Genomic DNA, 20823 nt, shown 5'->3' on the forward strand with positions numbered 1-20823 from the left:
GGTGATGTTCACATGTTCCCACGTGTATGATGTGGCTCTTTGCGGTAACACGGTAAAAAAAATGTGGCTCTTAGGCTCTGACTGGTTGGCCACCCCTGGATTAGAGCAACCACCAGTTCCTTGGTAGATGATGATCCGGGCACAGAGGTGTTACTATACTTATAGGTAAACGCTAAAGTAGGTCTATATGTATTTATCTTTTATACTTTAGAAGAGGAAAAGTGACATTTTGTTTTAGTAACCTGACAGGGATGTCAGATATTTAAAGGGGGAAGGGTGGAACCCAACTAAAATTTCAACAACATCATGAAGTACAACAGTGTGAATAAGAAGATGATAAAAAAAAAATGGCAACTGTGTCTGGAAAGATCACACATCTAACATCTTTTAGTGCCTGATCTTAGTCTACATTTATGAGTAAAATGGTGTCAGGTCTAAAAGTACATCCGATTACCGTGGTAAATGATGTAACCCAACTAAAATTTATATTATTAAGAACAATGTTTATCTTGGGTTAAAACTGTTTAAAACACAAAACATACAATTTCATAAGAGAATATTTAAAAGACACTCAGGTGTTTTGTTATATATTACTATATATTGGGGTGGATGAGGGGATTTTTTGGGGGGGACATGAAGAAAAACAAGAGAGTGGTTGGGAAGACGCATGGCGCAGATGGAAAGATCAATTAGCATAAGAAGCACTGTCTGTAACATCAGTATATCTTTGTTACAAAAAGATTGTCTCCTCGACATTCTGTAAGTGATTATTGGGGCTACACCTGTGCTTATGCGCCGTCGCAGACGTTTCGGGTTGAAGCATCCGTGTTAGCAAATATTAGTTTTGTGCTAGCTGTAATTAGCATTCCTTAGTACATGGGGTGAACTTTTAGCCATGGAATAGCTTAAACAGCAATCACTATCGGCTGTGCCTTGCTGTTTCAACATGGGACAGTGAGGATTTGTCTGCCATGGTGTGATTCCTAACCATCTGGAGGTAGTCGTTGAATGCCTGAGAGAGACTCCATCATCTGTCTGCCTCTGAGCATCGAACAGGGGTACCACCTTTCATCAATGACTTGGACCGGTAAATCGTCGCTCTTTGCAACTGAACTACATCCGAGGTAACAGTTTTCTACATTTCGAGGATCATTTGGAGTAACCTGGATTTTTCTGCAATCAGGCCTGCCACAGGGTTATTTCTTTTATTTTTGCTGGCTGTGTTTATGTGTATGTATGTGTTGGGTGTGGATCCACTGGGGTGAGAGGATGTAAAAGAAGAAAATTTTAGTTGTTAAAATTTGAAAACATGCATGGCTAAAAGTTATCTAGTTTATGCAGAAGGTGTATTTTCTTTGAGGCTGAACCTGAGTTTTTCTTGTGATCAAGTTGATGGTTTGAGTGATTATAATAGCCTTTTGTTTAAGTTTCCCCCCCCCCAATGAGAATATTGTTTTGTTGGACAATATTTTATGTTTAAATAAATAATTGATTCATTTGTGTTCCAGGACAGGGTATTAGACAAGGTATATTATCCCATATTTTATTTGTCAACTAAATTCATTGATTACTACGAACTCAGAAACCCTCTGACATAGTTGTGAGAAGTGGGCTACACTGATATTTCATCATTGGTTTTATCACTGTTACGATGCTGCATTCCTCTCTCCTAAAACACAAATCTTCACACTTTCACTCTCGCAGGTCACATGGTGTCGAAGGCTCCGCCCCTCTGAAGACCAACTCCTTGTTTTTGTAATCCAGTTTATCTAATCTGGCAGGTCAGTGATTATCCTGGAGAATAAGGGTTGTCCACTCAGGAGGTGTTACATCTTTCCTGTTGCTGTCAGGAAGACCTGGAAGACATCAGCCGTGTCAGTGACCAACAAGAGAAACCATCACCCACAGCAACAGTTGCTGGTAAAATGAAGTGGAATTCAACATTAAACCTAAAATAGGAGGAGACGTCTAGAGACTGTTGTCATGTACATGTTTGTGTTGGGCTGAACTGTTTGAAGATGCTGAAGGAGGTCCCCCTTCAGATTCTCATCTTACCGTAGTTCTCCTGACTCGGCCTCCTGGCTGTGTGCAGCTCCAGCCCGACTGATTGACCAGGAGGTCACAATATTCATCATCTAAACAGGGAGTCATGTCACACCAACGACGGCGCCAGATGATATCAACTGAGGAAGAACAGGAGACACCACCAACTACTCAATTCACAGATTTTTACAGCCTGAAGGTCTCAAAGGTGGATGAATATTCTGGGATTAAAAACTGAGGATAACAATGGTAATGATGGTGGTGATGATGCTGATAATGACTGATAAATAACTGCTGTGCAGAGTCAAACACCACAGCTGGTCTCACCGTCCACACAGGCGGGACTGGCTCTCCTGGTACCAGCAATCTGTCCCTTCCTGCAGGCGCAGCGGGCAGTCTGTCGGGCGATGGTCCTACTGGGCTGGCTGCTGTCATGGTCCATAGTGATAATTTCACAGGTTCCTGCTGTCGGCTGACCTGAGAACCATCAGATCAACAATCGGCAAGGGAATGTAAGAGCACCAAACAGTCACAGTACCATCCAGAACTTGGAGATGGACCAGATTCATGACAGAAACCTAAGAACTTTATCAGATGACAGATTGTTAATCCAGAATAAAGTGAAAGGCATGAAAACATCGATTAACATCAAGTTAGTCTGGACCACAGAGACCTTCTATCTACAGAGCTGGAGGCTCACACACACACATATACATACTCACACACACTCATTCACACTCACACACTCTTTCTCTCTCTCTCGCTCACTCACACCCACACACACACACACTAGCTGTACCTTCCCTGTGGACACGTGTGGGCAGCAGCATGAATCCCACTGCAGCAGCCGTCAGAGTCCAGAGCAGCCGGGGCATCAGCATGTGGGAGCTGTGGCTCCAGCCAGTCACGGGTTTGAGGAGCCTCTGAGGACCCAGCAGCAGATGATCGGAGGATCCACCTCCTGCCAAATGTCTTCTCCTCCGTATTAATCCCAGGAACGCCACCAGCCAGGCATATTTCACACCTCCTGCAGACCAGCAGCTACTGATGAAGCTCCTCCACACCTCCCTCCTCTCTCTGTCCATCCCTCCCTCCCTCCCTCACTTTTTCTGCAATATTTGTCCATAACTCTTCCACTTTGGATTAGAATCATTGACAAGAGTCCAGAGAAGGAAAATGTGATGGACAAATTCAAACGTGAAATTAATATGAACTTCAGTTTGTTTGGGCAATGGTAGAATCTCTTCAAACTGCAGTACATGCACTATATTCATGCAGAGCCAGCAGCAATTCTGATGAGACACTCTTACCCAGAGCTATTTAAGCCAGATGGAAGGTAACTGGGTTGCGGCCGCCATATACACAATTGGATCTGTAGGTACAACAATGCTATTAATAGCTAGTAGATCTTGAACAAACCTCCATTCTTCAGGTCTTTTTCAGAATAGGGAGGATGGGAGTGTTGCATGGACTTCTCGTTTCCACTAGTACATGCTGATCCAAGAGGGACTGGATTACACCCTCTATTCCTGTGATTGCTTTTTGGGGTCATTTATTTTGCCTGAACATTGGAAGTTTAGAGTTAGGTTTGTGTTACGAAAAGGGTTTTAGAGAGGACCCGAGAGCAGACCAGAACACGGTGGTAAGAGGGTCCAAATGAGTTTTATTACAGGGGGGCAACACAAAGACAAGTCCTCCTGGACTGCGGGTAGCTCAGGAGTAGGATCCGCACTTCATGGGGTCCAACGGAGAGTCCTCAAACCAGAAGCAGTCCTCCAGGACTGCAGAGAACCCAGGAACCGGGTGCAGCACGCTCACTGGTCCAGCAGACCGGCATGGAGACCGCGAGCGCACCGTGGACACCCCGAAGACAGACGCAGTCCTCCTGAACTGCAGGGAGTACTAGAGTCCTCAGACCAGAAGCAGTCCACCGGTACTGCTGAGAACTCAGGAACAGGAACAGTCCACCACGACTGCGGGGAGCCTGGGTGAGTCCTCGAACCAGAAGCAGTCCTCCGGGACTGCAGAGAACCCAGGCACGGCACGCTCACCGGTCCAGCAGAATGGCATGGAGACCGTGCCGGGAATCAAACAGGACAGCGACAGAGACAACAAGACACTCCGGCCCCAATGGGCAGGCGCTCCCTCCTTAAGTAGGCAGCCAGGTGGCAATCGCCCGCAGGTGCGCCTACCCACAGTGCCAGCTGTAGGCAATGAAGCTCCCCCCCGCCCCGACACCACCCTGGACCCCAACAGTTTAAGTTGACATGAGGCAGTCAGCAATCCCACATGATTCTTAGGTTTGGCCCATAATTCATTAGGAACTTAAAACAAATCAGAGGGTGGCCCATACAGTGGAGGAAAACGTGCCTTCTGTAGAATAAAAGTGATCTGGTTAAGAGAGACTCTGTGGAATCCTCAACAAAAACAATTAACTACTCAAAGAAGTGAGGACATCACTCTAAAGGCTATGGCTGTGGCACCTTCTGATCTTCTCACTCAACGGCAACTTTAAGGTGTGGCAACACATCAGGAAATCTGTAAAGAATCTGTGATTCTTTGGTCAATTAATTTGGCAACACAACCTTCAGAACCAACCATCAAATAATTTTCACAGGCCAAATTTGAATTGTTTTTGCAGGGATAAAGACGCAAAATTATTGTACTTAGCACAGGAATCAACAGCAGCAACACAATAGCACTCCATCAGAGGTCTCACAGTAGACATCAAGGATGCACAAGGAGGTGACGTCGTAGCAATACTTTGAATATTTACCATGGCAAAGGTTTCAGCTGGATTAAAATCTGGAAACATCCAGAAAAACTAAAAATGAATAACAGATTTTAAATATTGGACAGCCTGGAAGGCTTTATTGTCAGGGACGGTGAGAAACAAACCAGCAGGAGTACAATAAATGCTAGCATGCTGCCTACGCAACAAATCTCTTCCCGACAAACTCACCGGACTCCTTTCAGAAATGAGCATTGCATGTTGAACATCTGACCCTGTTTGGTCAGATAAGGGCTCCACTAGCGGGCTACCAGAGACACCCACAGTAGTGCTCACCTGTGAAGTAGGTGTGCACTGTTACTAGAGCAAGCTGCTGAAATTGGAGCTCTGCTGTCAACCCAATGCAGCCCCCCCTCTCCTCCGGTGGACAACTGTGTGGTGCCCATGACACTAAATGAGAGTAAAGATCAATTCTACAGTACAAACTAGAATTTAGAGAGTAGTCATTTTCCTTCCCAGTTCTTACAGCTAAATTGTATATGTTTGTGATAGGTACGCGCTCTGTAACATTTGCTGTTTCATATGTTTACCGGTGCATTACCCAGCGATAGGGTCAGTCTTACTGCAATTATTACAATTCCTTTAAAGAAGCAGGAAACCTTCCACAGAACAAACAAAGATCAAAGTATGAGATCTAGTCATGATTTGTTTATAGTTTCCAAAGCAAATGAAAATTAAGTCAAATTTATTTAAGAGTCCAAAATCACATTTTTGCTTTATGGTGTGATTCCCTCTGTCCTTTTATTATTAAGGCCCCTTGGCTTTGATCTTGACCTATGTTCTACCTATGTTCCTTTGAAGATCAAAGGTCAAAGTCACTCCGGAATCTGTAACATCAAAATTAATGAAAAAATGTAAAACCATTAAAATCTGTAACATCTGTTATTTTGGGAGAAAAAAGTACATCACAGAAATAGGCATCAAAGCCTGGGATGCTTTGATACATATATTGCTTAAATGTGCGTTTTACAAAAGAACACTAAAGTCAAGCATGAAAGAACCTTAAAGATGAAAGAAACATTATTCATGTTTAAGATGCAGATATGTCATTGCTGTAAACCAACACAGCAAAAGGAATCTGTAGAGAACTTTGTTGAGGCAATAGGATAAAAGGTAGAAGAAACTGGGATGACGACTTTGAGGACGTCATCTCAAGAAAGGGGAGCAAAGCTAAACGTAAAAGCAACTGGTTCATTGGTGATAGGAACTTTGGCCGTTTCACAAAAGCTCAAGGCTGTGACAATGTAGCTGACCTGGCATAAGACTCTGAACTAAAACTGCCCATTTTACTGCCTAAGGTAGAGACACAGTCTTTGTTCTGCCTGATTATTCAATCAACCTTTTAAAGGAATAGTATTTTCTGTCTGTTTCAATGGGACTGGCCACATTTACACATTCAAGGTCACATGACTCCCAACTCTAGCTCCCATAGGTAAATCCCAAACTGGAGGGTAAGAACATGCTCAGAGAAGTGCCTCCCCAAGAAACCCTTATTGGTATTACAGTAAGGTCATGATGAATCTAGACACAAATGGATGTTTGACTTATGATGATTGTGTAGGTCTGGGGGGTGTGTCCTTCAACTTGGAACACATTTTTCAATTCAGATTTTTCCCATTCATTCCTGTGGGTTCAAATTTCACTGAAACACTGTCCTGAATCAGGGCTGGATGGGCGATTACTTTCCAAAAGACCTCCAACATTGTGACATTTCATCATTGGCCGAATGAGCATTGAAAGATGGTTGATGATGAGGATGAGATGTGTGAACTTGTGAACTCTGGCCTCTTTTGGAGATCTGAGAGAACCAACAGGTCCTACTGAAACTCCACTTCTGCAACATCACTAATACTGTAATAGGCAATCATGTTTTCAGCAAGATATTAAAATAATGTATCCTCATATGGTGTATTTGTGATTCAAGACCGAAGTCATTACTTATAGAAAGTGAAGAAAAGTTCAATTGGAACCAGGTCTGACAAAAACTGTCAAAGGTTTGGTAGAAAAGTGAAAACAGAATGATCGCAAAGCCTTTCATGTCATTTTCATGATGGCTGATGCTAACTTATAATTTCTTTGAACTTTGACATTATATTATAGTGTGTTGAAGGCTAAGAAGGGTTAAACAATCTACCATTATCCAGACCAGAATTCAACAGGCATCCCAACAGACCACCTTCCTTAGTTATACAGAACTTTAGTTGTTAAAAAAAAAAACAGAAGCACAAATTGAAATGATAGTTAAAGTGCATTGTTGTGACTTTTTTAAATCTAGAGACATGCGCTGACTGTCCCTGTCAACAAAGTGGACATCAGCGACTGGGTGTTTCAAAATGCCTGGGCAGGAGTCAAGAACGCAAAGTTCCAAGAAGCTGTCCAAGAAGATCTTCAGAGACCTGTGTGGGATATAGAGTGGTGCACACCACTTGGTGTGTTTGATCAATTTAAACATCCTGTCACTGATTCAACCGTTTTCCAATTCTACTTGACGAAACCACAAACGCCACCAAATGCTGTGCACCTCTTCTTCTCCTCTCTTGGTAAAACCATGTCCCAACTCTTCAGAGGACCAAACAGATCTACCAGGATTTAAGTTCAGAGCTGATTTGTCGTTAGGAGGCAGAGTCCATGAAGCAGTAGGTGACCATTCTGAGAAACTCCACCAATAACCTGTGTGGCAGCTGGATGATGTTTGTAGACCACAGGAATTTACTGGACTTTCAGATGGAGCACCAGAAGGCCTATCATCCCTGGAGGGCATCATTTAGATCATCTGACCTCTGGCCTAAAGCACTGAGGCCACAGCCCAGGAAGGATGATGCTAGGACAACATTAAGTGCTACAAATCATCTCAAATCAGTCATTCTGACCTGTTCTGATGACCGAAAAGTGCTACTGTTTGTTCCGCACATGGGCAGTACCTCATCACTTTCATGACCATGTTTGCTCCATGCATTCCAAATTGTTTATTACACATAAAGTATGTGTAAGCGTATGCTGTGTCGCTGGGACCATGATTTGATCGGGGTACCATTGAACTATCAAATATGCTCCCTTAAACTGCTGATGAAAATAGAAAACCATGTCAGAATATTTTTATAGGGAAAAGTCAGCTTAGATGTAGAGACAACTAAGGAAAAACCAGCAGTAGCAAGTTCAATAAGGCAGCAGAGTTTGGTCTGGTTTGGTTCATTGTCCTTCCAATGTGGTCCATCCATCCAGAGTCAGGCCGGGTTATTTCTTCTTTGATGTACTACAGTGGCAGCAAACTACGATAGTGTGTAACCTCAACTCTGGTCTGTGATGATAACTGTAATTGCTTACAGCCAACACTATTTGAGGTGGAGCCTTTTTACACTCAGCAAGACAATTAAAATTTACATTTAACATATACTTATATATAATGTTTAGACATGACATTTTAACATTCGGCACAACCAGGCAGCACAGTAGCAAGACTTTTTGGGTCAGCAGGTCTCAGTGGAAGTTTGTCTGTGCATCGTTATTATAGTATCAGAGGTAAACATTGGTAATATGGAGCTTTGTTTCTGCTCACTAAAACACTGAAAGAACTTGAGGCTAACATTATCATCTTGACAGAATTCTGAAAATGGCCAGATTTTCCTCATTGAAGTTGCAGCCAGTGAGTTGGAGTTGTTGCATCAATGCTGTAAAAGAGAACAGACCAGAGAACAGATCATAATCCTCAAGGCTGAGCCAAATCGTAGCAGCAGCAAAGATCATCATGAACCAAACATATACCGGGATAAAATTCTGATGGACTGAGTTCAGGCTTTTGTTGAAGGTGACCGTCTCTCTAAACATTTTAGCCTGAACTTGTAAACAAGCTCTTCCTGAAAAGGTGGTGTTGGTGTCAGATTAAATGGTGCCATTCTGGTCTCATATTAATATATTAATATAATTAAATATTAATATAAATAATATTTATATACCCCCCCCCCCCCCCCCCCAAAACCCAGTGGTGGGCTGTCAGGGCTTTCGAGGCCTTCTCTAAAAATATCCGAATCATGTTAATTATATTTTTTCCAAATAATCCGATTTTTTGGTGATTGAAATGTTGCTATCATTCCAAGTTTATGGCGTTATTATAAATGCTTTTTAATTAATGCTGTAGTTGCAGAACGAGACTTGTACACTTGTTTATTTATTCAGTTGAGGCGTTTAAATTTTCTATATGCAACGCAAGGTTCATTTATGCATAATAAAATGTTCTGGTTTTTTTTTAAATAACGAAAATGGTTAATGAGGGTTTGAGTGATTCAGACGGAGCACTACTGAAGGCCTAGGTGTGAAATGCACGGTTCGCCACTGTCAAAACCCCAGCATAAAAGAATCACTCTTGCAACCATGGACACCGTTCCTGTAAATCATTTTCTTCAGGCACATTTATGGGAACCGTTCACCTATTTCGGAAAGCGTTCTGCGCGTGCGCGGGTGGAAGATAATTTGTCAATTTTTCACAGACAATCTTTGGAAAATATTAAAAAGATTATGACATTCGGGCTGCATTAATGTCAAAATGTGATGCAAGATTCCGGCCGAAGTAGAAAGTGTTGATAGACGCTCGATTTCTTTGATTTGGAGACGAGCGGACTGTGCGAGTTGGGCTCTAAACTGGACTCTAAACTGTCTCTATCAAACCGGGAGGCGGTTTTTCTCGACTGCCGCGTTTCTAAGTTTAAAAGTAAAACCAACAGCGAAAAGCATGTAAACTGAATTAAAGAAAGAGTTTACTTCACATCAATTAAAATAAAGAGCTCTGCCTATCTCCAAATGATGTCAACACTTCTAACACCAGCGGAATGATGAAAACTGCAGAAATCTGCATGTATTTATCTACAGAAAGGACTAAAGGGTTCAACTCATTGTTTAAACGATGTACAATCTCACTTTCTATGGTTAAATGTACCAAAACGTCTTTTGTTTTTTTACTAATGAACTTTGTCTTAAGAGTTAGGGATGAAACTGAATTAAATTTAGTAATCGACTGGTGCTTAAGTGTTTATTTCTGGCGATTTCCTCTGTCTTCATGTAAGAAACACTGATGGTGGATGTGGTTGCTCACTTTTAGCCATCAGTAACCAAACATGCTGCCTGTGGCCATAAATTCACGCCACTTTCAGGTTGCTGGTGCAGCAGGATGGAGGTCTGACTCACATAATGTCTTCTCTGGCTGCAGGTCAAAGTTCTGACATCATCCAGCTGGCGACAGTGAGCGGAGGTCACTCCTTCAACCTGTACGTCATTCCACAGTGCTCGCTGCAACCTGATGCAGCAAAGGTGACTGGATTTAGGCTCCACCAGGGCCAGCTGTACCTCCACCGCCAGCTCATCCCCACCAACGAATGATCCATCAGCCACTCGTCAGCCACAACATCCGCAATTTAGACGGCCCCTTGCTGGTACTGGTCCTCGACGAGATGGACCTCAGGGTGCAGTTTGAGTCCACTGTGTCGACACTCTGACTCTGGCTCGGGAAATGCTCAGGGGCCGCCACTTGCAAAACTTCCAGCAGGAGACTCTGGTCAAAGAGCTGCTGGGTGTGAACTACAGAGTCCATGATGTATTGCAAGATCTGCGCGCTCTGCAGGCCCTCTTTAGCGCACTTCAGCGCACAGCAGAGATGATCTGCAGACACAAATTTACTTTGAGTGTTATTGAAACTAGAGCAACTGAAATAGTAAAGTAGGACTTAAACAACAGCGCCGCCCAGTGGAAGCACTGCGGGCCGACAGTGTATTCTAGACAATTTATATCAGGTAATAAAATAAATCTTCTTCCAAATGTTAATTTTCAGAATTTTAAAAGGAAACTTCATGAATTCCACATTATGTCATATTATCTCTTTGGTGAATTAAGTGTTAATGATAATGAACCAGTGTACCAGAGCTATCTGGTGGTGCCATCAAAGAATAAGCTGAAACACTGGTGCAACAGAACAAGTTTTATTCAACATATATGGTTTTAGGTCTGAGCTACTTTTAAATCAAAAACCTCTTCTCTTGAAAATAAACACTTTAAAGATTTGTGTGCAAACATGATCAGTGTTCAAACTAAAATCTGTAACAAATATTCACTCAGAAACATTCTAATAAACAGGTTTTAAAGAAAGCTGTAAATGTTTTAGTGCCTTCCATACTTCACATGCGGTGTAAAGATCAGCAGTGATCAAGAATAATAACTCCATTAACAAATAAATTATTTTTAATCAATAATACAGGAAGTCATTCCTGCCGTCCACCATCAGACTATATAACTCATCCAAACCCAGCCAATAACAACAACTGTGTAATGTTCATGTTGTAATTTTATTTCTAATTTATTCTATATTTATGTATATATGCTTATAATGCTTATAATATGTATATATTATATTATGTATATATTATATATATGCTTATAATATATGCTGTATATATGCTTATAACATTCTAATCTTATCTGTATTTATTTTTTCTGTCTCTTTACTCTGCATACGCTGCTACTATAATTCAATTTCCCCACGGGGATGAATAAAGTTCATCTTAATCTTAATCTTAATGACATCAGTCTGAAAGGTATTTTTCTTATGAAGATACAAATTAAACAACAAAACTCCCTACAGTTTTCTCTTATAATTCTGACTTAAATGTATAAAATTTGTTTACCTTTATTCTGAAAAACATGTCTTCAAACATTCCTTTAACACCATAAATTACTGCAGCATTGGGACATAATTGGCCACACCCACCGACATGCACTGGTGATGCTGGTGACAGTGAAATACTCACACCTCCAATTGTCATATGCAGAGGTAAAGATAACAGAACTAACATTTATTAGAACCAAGCAGAACCAGCTCACCAGCAGGAAGGTTAAAGTTGTACAGTGTTGTAGACAAAAAAGGCGCAGCTGCTGTCAGTAGACAGCGGAACGGGATTTATGTTTCCTTACCTGAACACAGGATTCAGGTAAGGACGCTTCAGTACAACACCTACGACACAGTACTCAACACCACTGGTCTTCCTCAGTACAAACAGAACCATGAGAATCTAGCAGATCTCAGCTACAGCAGGCAGCAGGCGCGGAACATGGTTACCCCCACCGGCGAGACCTCCTCCAAGGAAATGCTCTCATTGGCCGATACAAAGAGGACGGTGCCCCGCCTCAGCATGATCTCAGAGAGGCCTGTAGCACACGTTGCTGTAGCGTGGCCTTCGGTAACCAGGAGGATGCTAGCGCTGTCGACCGGAGAGATGGTGTACTGTGGGAGGGAGGGCGGGATCTGCAAGAGCAGGTGAGGAGGTCAGCTAACACGCCAATAACTAACTAACAAAAAAAATGCAGATCAACCAACCAGTTTCTCACCTGTATCCTCAGGACACTGAAGTCTGGCACTGGTGGGTCGTACACGGTCACACAGGGGTCAGCACCATCTGGGACACCCAGAAAGATTTTGGAGGCCGCGGGGGCGGGGCTGTAGTTCAGCATCTCGCACAGTGTGTTGACGTCAATGTATTTGGGAGTGAGGCCAGCCCTGACGGTGTTGTCGGAGCACGCCATGCACTCAATGCAGTCTGCAACATTTTCAGAAGGTTGAAACTCTCAAAATGCCTCATCCTGCTTGTTGAAAATATGAACATCAGCAAAACCAAACATGCGCTCTCACCTCCATAAATGTAGGCGTGAGGCTCGTTGGCCCCCAGGAACATGGCCTGGCCTGGCTCCAACATGATGTGGTTGAGAAAAAAGATGGAGAAGCAGCCGATGTCTCCAGGATACTGGGAATGGAGGCGGAGCAACAAGTCACCATTGCTGCTTGAAGTGTCTTTCGCTGCTGCTCCTGCAGGGGTGGAAAAGGTTAGTACCACTCTTTCTTGTTGATTTTGTAAATGGAATACAACAGTACATTATTTGACGTCTGGTAAATCTTTGACTCTTGTTAAATGTCTTCCCAGACTGCACCTGATACCCGACCACTGAGCAAACAGCCCATGGTGCCACTCGGCCCAGAACAAACACCAACCTTTCCCTCCTTGGGCTCAGCTGAAGTGGTGTAAAACCGGTTTTGATATTCCTCACCTTCCTCCGTAACTCTTTTCACCAGCATGTTGAGCTGATCTACAAACACTTTCTTCTCACAGTTCATCATCCTGGTGAAGCAGTTCTTGAGCACCAGTCTCGTGTGGACCGCATCTTCCACACTGCACTGCAGCTCCTCTGCTGCCTCATTGCCCACAAGAGCACGGAACTCTGGGACAGCTGATGGGGCAAACACATTCATGAGTTCATAAGGAGCTGGAGGAAGATGCAATGGAGGTGTGGGAATTCCTCTGGAGGCTTTGGGACTTACAATGAAGGAAGCCCAGGATCTGATCCACTGGTCTGAAACCACAGAGGCCCTGGAAGTGGGTCAGAGCGATGGCCATCTCTGGCTTGTGGTTGTCATCTGGATAGTGTTGGGGAAACTGAGCGTGGAGCCGAGCAGCTAACTCCTGAGCAGAGTGTGGTGTTACTGAAGAAAGGCACAGATAATGGTGCTGGGTTCACCTGCCACTCACTCTGTTGGGGTGAGCCTGGATGGATAGAGCCGTGTTCACAGACAGAACTTTAAACAGGAACGGCAGCCGGCCCTGAAATTTGTCTTTGACCTTTGAACCCAGGCAGGCAGGGAAGCTGGCGATCCACTGTCCCAGCGTGGTCTGAGCCACACGGTTGTCTTTAATCTGAGCGTCACCTTTGGGGTGAGCACCCATCCACAACTGGAAGAGACGCAAACGTAGTTTCAACGTTATTGATGAACATTTGAATCATGGTCATCAGTCAACCCCTGAAGAAACTGGACAAGCTGGAATCACCAGCATGCATCCCAACACCACTAAACCAGCAGCTTTTATTAGTGGTTAATTAATATCATCCGCTGAGATGCCACTAAGAAGAATCACATTCCACCGTGTAACCAATAACAGATGATCACAAGCTCCATTATTTGCAAGTTATTTGCAAGAACCATTTGAGATGTTACAAATAACCAGGAGAAATCTGTCCCAGTTGGGGTGTGTGCTGTGCCTCCTTGGAGCTAACATTGATGTCAGGCAGGTAGATCAAGAAGAGCAGCATGAGAGGAACTCTTCTTACCTCTGCGTAAGGTTTCCCATCCTCGATGACAGTCAGAGGGTCTCCATTGACCACCAGCCTGGCCACCTCACTGTCCTCGCCCACTTTCCCCCAGGCATAGTTCTGTACCACGCAGGTCAGTGGGAACACTGAGGATCAAATTGGTTCTTAAGTCCAGAGTCTCAACATGTTTCTGCAGTTAACTCATGTTTTCATAGATAACAATCCGTCATGTTTATAACCGATACTCGACAGTAATAACCTCTATATAAATAAGGTTGAACTGAATCATGGACAGTCCCTCCCACCCCCTCCATAACACAGTGGACAAACTGAGGAGCAGCTTCAGCAACAGACTCCTGCAGCCTCGCTGCTCCAAGGAACGGTACAGGAAGTCATTCCTGCCGTCCGCCATCAGACTATATAACTCATCCAAACCCAGCCAATAACAACAACTGTGTAATGTTCATGTTGTAATTTTATTTCTAATTTATTCTATATTTATGTATATATGCTTATAATGCTTATAATATGTATATATTATATTATGTATATATTATATATATGCTTATAATATATGCTGTATATATGCTTATAACATTCTAATCTTATCTGTATTTATTTTTTTCTGTCTCTTTACTCTGCATACGCTGCTACTATAATTCAATTTCCCCACGGGGATGAATAAAGTTCATCTTAATCTTAATCTTAATCTTAATCAATGTATCACGCTATTATGATTCAATATTCTCAACTGTAGTAAAAAAAAAAAAAAAAAAAAAAAAAAAGTCTCCTATACAAAACGAATGAATCCAGCCTGACTGAGATCCGGCATGAAAGATGAAACGTCGTTGATAATTCAAGACGGACAGCAGAAACCTTTCCCATCACTGGAATTGATCACAGACTTTTACGGGAAAAACAAATGCTTTAAATCAGCCCAGAAGAAGAAAATCTCACCTCTGACCCGCTCCATGGCTGCGACGTGTCGAGCCACCGCTGGCGACGTCACATCCGCTTCACTTCCCATTTCACCTGATGACGTTGGTGTTGTAAATTTGGATTAAAACTTTTTAAGGTTTTTGAAAACGCAACAACGCGGCATTGGTTAAGTAATTATTGTTTTGTGAAAAGAAAGCAATGCATTTAAATTTAGGATGTAGGAAATGATTCAACGTAAATTGTCGGCATCACCTGCCACAGATACTCGATCCACCGTCTGGTGTGGCAACCATAAAGAGAAATGCCCAAACTATCACACTATTAGAGCTAAATATTTAAACTCACCACTTTAAAATTGTAATCTTTATTTCAATGCTTTGTACAATCGAGAAGAATTTCATTACAATATTGTAACGTTTCAAAACGATAGGTGGAGCACGGGGGTGTGAGTACGCATGCGCAGTCCGTTTTCATTCTAGGAAGTAACTGAAGGGAGTCAAACAGTCGACTATCATCTACAGAGGACAGAACAACGCAGTTTATTCAAAATGTCCGCGATCGACGACAACCCATTTGCGGAGCCCGCCAACGAGAACCCCTTCAGCGTAAGTGGCTTATGTTGTGTTTACACTGGGCTAACGGCCTCTGACAGCGTAAAATAGCTAACGCAGAAAACTTGTCGGGTGTGTGTTGAGGAGGGCCTTACCGCCGACATTTTGCCTACCATTGGCTGGTGATCGCATGAGTGTCAAAGGAGCAACCAATCAGACATCTTAGCTCGAAAAGCAAGCGGGGTCATTCGCTTGGCCTGCTACAGGAAGTCAAACTTTTGTCAGTTTGAAATAGCCACGTTACAAACATAAGTGCAGCTTATATCACATTATTTAACTGGACTTGAATTGATATTACTTTTAAATCCCCGAGTGTATGCATATTCCATACTGAGAATACTTTAGTCAGATTCTCGGCAGAGTGCAAACGCACTTCCGCTCAGGTTGCTTGTTTGCTGTATGAATTAGTGACAGGTCGAAGCCCGGAGGTGTTAATATTCTGAAGAGTTTTCGTTTGTCCAAAGACTTTTTTACAGTCTTTTGTATTCTTTTTCGTCTTAGTAGGTTTCCACTTTCCAGCTTTGCTGTAGAAAACCTGTTGCACATTTGGAAGAAAACTGCATTTTAAATAGTTTTATACTTCTGCCATGAAACAGAGAAGATTATGGAGCATCATGATCAAAGTGTCAACCAGGGGAAATTTGCAAGAATGTAAACTCAGGGCGATTCTGATGAGAGGAACTGGTGAAATGTCACAGATTCTTTTAAATATTTACTATGTCCTTGAAAACCTTCTCAACTAAGAGATTATATAGACAAAAGGTGAATAAAATATTTGAATTAAATGAGGTCACAGTGTGCACGCAAAGTCAGTAGTCGTCTCAGGTGCGAGTCAGTGATGTGTGATAGTGTTGCGATGCCTGTTTGCTGGTTGGTGAACTCAACAGGTCAGAGAGCCTACCTACCTACCTCACTTCATTGTATTGCAATATATGCACATTCATGTCTTTGGCACCTTATTTGACCTCCTTTTTTGCCTCACTTATATTGTTATTTTATGTTATTCTATTCATTTTTAATTTTACTTTGGTTTTTACAACACGATAAGCTAGAGAGAAGAGAAACGGTATTTCAGTTCATCTGTATGTTCAAAACATGGAGTGAATTGACAAAGTGTCTAAAGTCTAAAAAAGCTTCTGGTTCTGAGAACTTCAGTTGAAACAACAGGAGCTTCATGAACAGCCTCTCAGCTCTTCTTGCTGATCATCAGACCAGTTTGTTCTTCAACCTCAGGATATGCAGACACAAAAAAGCAACTTAAAATATTGTAAATATCAGTTGTTGTTATTTGTTTAGTGGTGTTTTGCCTACTTCAGGTTATTCTCCTCTAAGACCTAGACTGATGATCCCCCAAAAATATGTCTGTTGGTTAGTTAGACATAAGATTAAAAGGTAAGGATAGTAAAACCATTAACTCTGATGGCCTCAGCACATGTGTGTATAATGGATGTGTGTGTTTGATCGGTGAGTGTGTGATCAGTGTGACCATCAGAGTTGACTTGATCCAGTCATTGTAGTAACATCAGACTCTTCAGGAAGTTCCAATCTGTTGCCCTCGAAGGTTTTTTCATACAATGAAGGCTGCACACATTTCCAGCTTTGATCTTCAGAACACTCTGGAAAATCCTCCAGACCCTCCAGGAAAGATCTCCCCAGGTCTGATGGCTTTAAACTTTAACATTGGGCCAAAATTCACGTCTGAGTCCTGCAGGTGATAATGCTCAGCTGAGTCAAGGTGTTTGGAGGAGGCTCTCAGAAGGGGTCTGAAGCAGTGGTCACTGGTGATTGGTGGTGCGAGATGATGGATTTGAGTCCAGTACATACTGAGAAATGTTTGCTTCTGCTGCTGCTTGATGGAGATGGAGACACAGAAATGAACTAAAACATCTTCTAAAATCACACAGGAACAATCTAACGTTGCTCTGAAGTATCTCTGTGGTTTATTCTGTACCAGAACATGAAAAATGTTAAGATCGTCTGCTCTTTCAGGACCCCTCAGTCACCCAGGTGACCAGCTCCAGCATAGAACCAGTGGACCAGTACAACCCATTCCAAACAGTAACATCCTCCTCTTATTTTCTGTGTTACGTTTCAACCTCATCCTCATCACATTCTCATGTTCTCCTTGAAACCATCCCAGGACGGTCTGGCCACTCACAGTGCAGCAACCTCCAGCTCTCCATACCAGCCGGCGGTGTTGCAGCCGTCCACTGAGCCAGGCCCACAGGTGAGGCAGCAATGTTGGATCTGGATAAGCTGTAAATTTAGAGGGCATCGTGGATGTAAACTGGCAGCTTCCTGATCCTGTTTCAGGCCACAGCTGCTGCTGCTCAGGCCAACTTGCTGAAGCAGCAGGAGGAGCTGGAGAGGAAGGCTGCAGCGCTGGATCGCAGGGAGCAAGAACTGCAGAGCAGAGGAGCCTCAGGTCGGCACAAACAGCAGTAACGCTGCAGCAGTGGTGGTTCATCAACACGTTCTTTTAAAGCAGGAAGTTCTGTTTTTTGTCCTGGCAGGTAAAGTGAACAACTGGCCTCCTCTGCCCAAGAACTTCCCCATCAAACCATGTTTCTACCAGGACTTCTCAGAGGAGATCCCCTCAGAGTACCAAAGGGTCTGTAAGATGATGTACTACCTGTGGATGTGTGAGTACCTCTGGCCTGACCAGCCTGCCAACTGGTGGGCTGAGCCCAGCAGGTCCGCAGGAGAACTGCTGCTGTTTGTTCACAGATATTTGAACCTGTTCACGTGTTTATCTGAACAAGAGTTGAAAGCTGGAGGAGGTGGTGACAGACAGTTAGAGCCCCTCCATTTCACGTTGTTGCCAACTGTGACTGTTCTGTGTTCTTCAGTGAACTGTGTGACTCTGTTCCTCAACGTCCTTGCCTGCCTCGCCTTCTTCATCCGGGACTCCAGTGAAGGTATCGACTTTGGTCTCTCCATCCTCTGGTTCATCCTCTTCACGCCCTGTTCCTTCCTCTGCTGGTACCGACCCATCTATAAGGCCTTCAAGTGAGTATGCTTCATTGTTGGGGAAAAAACTGTGGGCATGCTATGATGATGGTGGTGGTGATGATGATGGTCATTACTAGTCCAGAGAGTCAGTAATGACACATTGAGAGTTGAAGTCCCACCCAAAAAGAACTGTGCTTCTTTCTTCTTTTTTAGGACCGACAGCTCCGTCAGCTTCTTTTTCTTCTTCTTTGTGTTTTTTTGCCAAGTGGTGATCTTCATCATCCAGGCTGTCGGCATCCCCAGCTGGGGGAACAGGTGAGTGTTTGTGATTTGTGACCAATTTTCTCCTCGTTCATGCAGCACACGTCTTCCTCAACCTCATGATGGCGAAAATGCCTCAATTTCTAGCCAGTTTGATGTATTTGAGCAGATTTCCTGGGGAGAGATGATTCCTCCATGAGTCCCTGACTCTTTCAGCTGCTCTGGTCTCTCAGCTTCCTGCTGCCTCTCTGTCTGCTGCTGTCTCTGTAAGTTTCTGCTGCTTCCTGTTTCTGCTGCTTTCTCCTTTACCTTTATTTTGTTACAGTCGTTCACTGCAAATGAAACCATTAAGAATCTACAAGGAAACATGAAAAACTGATAATAAACCAATAATCTAAAGAACTGAAGAATGTTTGTCTTCATATAGATTATTTTAGGATGAAGATGATTTGTTTTTTTTGCATAAAATCGTCTGGGTTGTTTCTGATTTACTGACCAGTTCTAGCTAACAGTAGCTAGCGTTAGCTTCCAAGTTAGACTTCAGGTGTTTATTAGATTAGATTAGATTCAACTTTATTGTTATTGCACATGTACAGGTACAGAGCAACAAAATGCAGTTTAGCATCTAACCAGAAGTGCAAATTTTTTTTATGTTTATGTGACTTTATTCATTTTGATATGTCAGATATTTTTTTATTGATTATAAGAATTGACAATACCTCTAAATGTTGATGCTGCTTTCATCATAGTGCTACAGTATTAAAGTGAAAGTGTATTAAAGCTACTGTACTACAGCACTGCAGTACAGCCAATTCCTGTGGACTGTGGTGCTGCTCTATACAGATGTGTGTGCGTGTGTGTCTCTCGCAGTGGTTGGGTGACGGCGCTCTCTAGTCTCAGAACAGACAAAGCTGTGGGTGCCATCATGATCATCGTGGCGATCCTCTTTACCTTCTGCGCCTCGCTGTCAGTTGTCCTGCTCAAAATGGTAAGAACGTTGCAGGAACAGCAGCTTTTACTGATTTACCTTTGAGTTATGAATCTGAGTATCTTGACCTTTTAATGTGAAGTCAACTGAGAACCAACTGAGCTTTTTCTTCCACATCATTAATGATTTTAACATTAGCGTGAGCTTCCTTCAGTTAGTTTCAGCTCATCTGATTCTACACAAAGAGCCGCTGAGCCATCCTCTTCTGTATCCAGGTTCACGGTTTGTACCGCCGGACTGGTGCCAGTTTCCACAAGGCTCAGCAGGAATTTTCTCAGGGTGTTTTCACCAGTAAAACCTTCCAAACTGCAGCCTCGTCTGCTGCCCAGGGAGCCCTGCAGAGGAACAACTGAGAGGAGCTGAGGAGACCGCTGGAGGTCGGCGCCTTCGAACGACAGGAATCAGCGAGGTTAGCCTCTAGCGCTGTGCACATGCTAACATCATGCTAATGTCAACATGGTGCATTGTGGGTTGAGTGCAGGATATTTGAGTGTGTAGCTTTCCTATTTAGTGTGCACTTTTGTTTGTTTTTGTATACTTCCTCTATTTGTGTGTGTGTGTGTGCGTGTGTGCGTGTGTGTGTGTGTGTGTGTGTGTGTGTAAGCACACTTACCTGAATGAAATGAAGTATTTTCTGTGTAGTGTCTCATTAACATTTCCTCTGAAGCTTTTTGTTTCTGCTCAGTGAGTAAATAAAGAAAAACTCAATCATGCAAAATATAAAATATGGATGAAAATCCTGATTTCATGTCTGTAAACACAGAAGATAAACTGATGAAAATTTTCTGAATCTGACCTGAAATCAGAACTTTGCTTTAATCCTCTGTCATGTGTTCATCTTTAATCATCACTGACCAAACTTTGTCCTCATCATAGTCTAAATTATTTGCTCTGATGTACATTTTTCTATTTGTTTGTAGGACTTTGGTTTTATGGAATATTTTTCTGATTTCAAAAGTTAATCTCACATCTGTAACCTGACAGAATAAATGTAGACCACTCAACTGTTTTTACTGTTTCAATTATCAGAAATGAGGCTAGTTTACATTAGGTTCATTCACAAAACTTTTAGCTACAGGTTTGCTATTAAAGTGTTGCTAATTAATTAATCAATCGAT

The 20823-nt window shown here is 42.8% G+C and overlaps 3 protein-coding genes and 1 long non-coding RNA gene across 5 annotated transcripts; 2 read left to right on the forward strand and 2 right to left on the reverse strand.

Annotated features, from left to right (window-relative positions):
• Positions 1 to 1714: 1714 nt before the first annotated feature.
• Positions 1715 to 3065, reverse strand: LOC115251130 (chemokine-like protein TAFA-5). The gene is made up of 4 exons (XM_029842367.1): positions 2843 to 3065; positions 2371 to 2520; positions 2056 to 2183; positions 1715 to 1856 (listed from the first exon to the last, which is right to left on the reverse strand). The coding sequence occupies exons 1-4, from the start codon at positions 2922 to 2924 to the stop codon at positions 1827 to 1829; spliced, it is 390 nt and encodes a 129-aa protein (XP_029698227.1). The 5' UTR covers positions 2925 to 3065; the 3' UTR covers positions 1715 to 1826.
• Positions 3066 to 7074: 4009 nt separating this feature from the next.
• On the forward strand, positions 7075 to 7768 carry LOC115251095 (uncharacterized). Its single transcript, XR_003889649.1, has 3 exons — positions 7075 to 7263; positions 7400 to 7470; positions 7559 to 7768. It is a non-coding gene; the product is annotated as an uncharacterized lncRNA (long non-coding RNA).
• A 3016-nt stretch (positions 7769 to 10784) lies between these two features.
• On the reverse strand, positions 10785 to 14997 carry mpi (mannose phosphate isomerase). Its single transcript, XM_003967249.3, has 8 exons — positions 14912 to 14997; positions 13973 to 14100; positions 13396 to 13596; positions 13188 to 13329; positions 12917 to 13096; positions 12504 to 12677; positions 12203 to 12411; positions 10785 to 12119 (listed from the first exon to the last, which is right to left on the reverse strand). Exons 1-8 carry the CDS (start codon positions 14979 to 14981, stop codon positions 11901 to 11903), a joined length of 1323 nt encoding a protein of 440 aa, XP_003967298.2. The 5' UTR covers positions 14982 to 14997; the 3' UTR covers positions 10785 to 11900.
• Positions 14998 to 15012: 15 nt separating this feature from the next.
• Positions 15013 to 20712, forward strand: scamp2 (secretory carrier membrane protein 2). 2 transcript variants are annotated; one of them, XM_003967248.3, is made up of 10 exons: positions 15013 to 15058; positions 15324 to 15498; positions 17494 to 17562; positions 17645 to 17731; positions 17818 to 17929; positions 18018 to 18146; positions 18354 to 18513; positions 18670 to 18771; positions 19588 to 19705; positions 19921 to 20712. In XM_003967248.3, the coding sequence occupies exons 2-10, from the start codon at positions 15442 to 15444 to the stop codon at positions 20056 to 20058; spliced, it is 972 nt and encodes a 323-aa protein (XP_003967297.1). In that variant the 5' UTR covers positions 15013 to 15058; positions 15324 to 15441; the 3' UTR covers positions 20059 to 20712. The 2 variants fall into 2 exon arrangements, with proteins under 2 accessions (XP_003967297.1, XP_029698185.1); XM_029842325.1 differs by lacking the exon at positions 15013 to 15058 and having other exon boundaries at positions 15111 to 15498; positions 19921 to 20709.
• The last annotated feature ends 111 nt before the right edge of the window (positions 20713 to 20823 follow it).

Source organism: Takifugu rubripes, chromosome 9 (assembly GCF_901000725.2).
Source record: "Takifugu rubripes chromosome 9, fTakRub1.2, whole genome shotgun sequence".
NCBI lineage: Eukaryota > Metazoa > Chordata > Actinopteri > Tetraodontiformes > Tetraodontidae > Takifugu > Takifugu rubripes.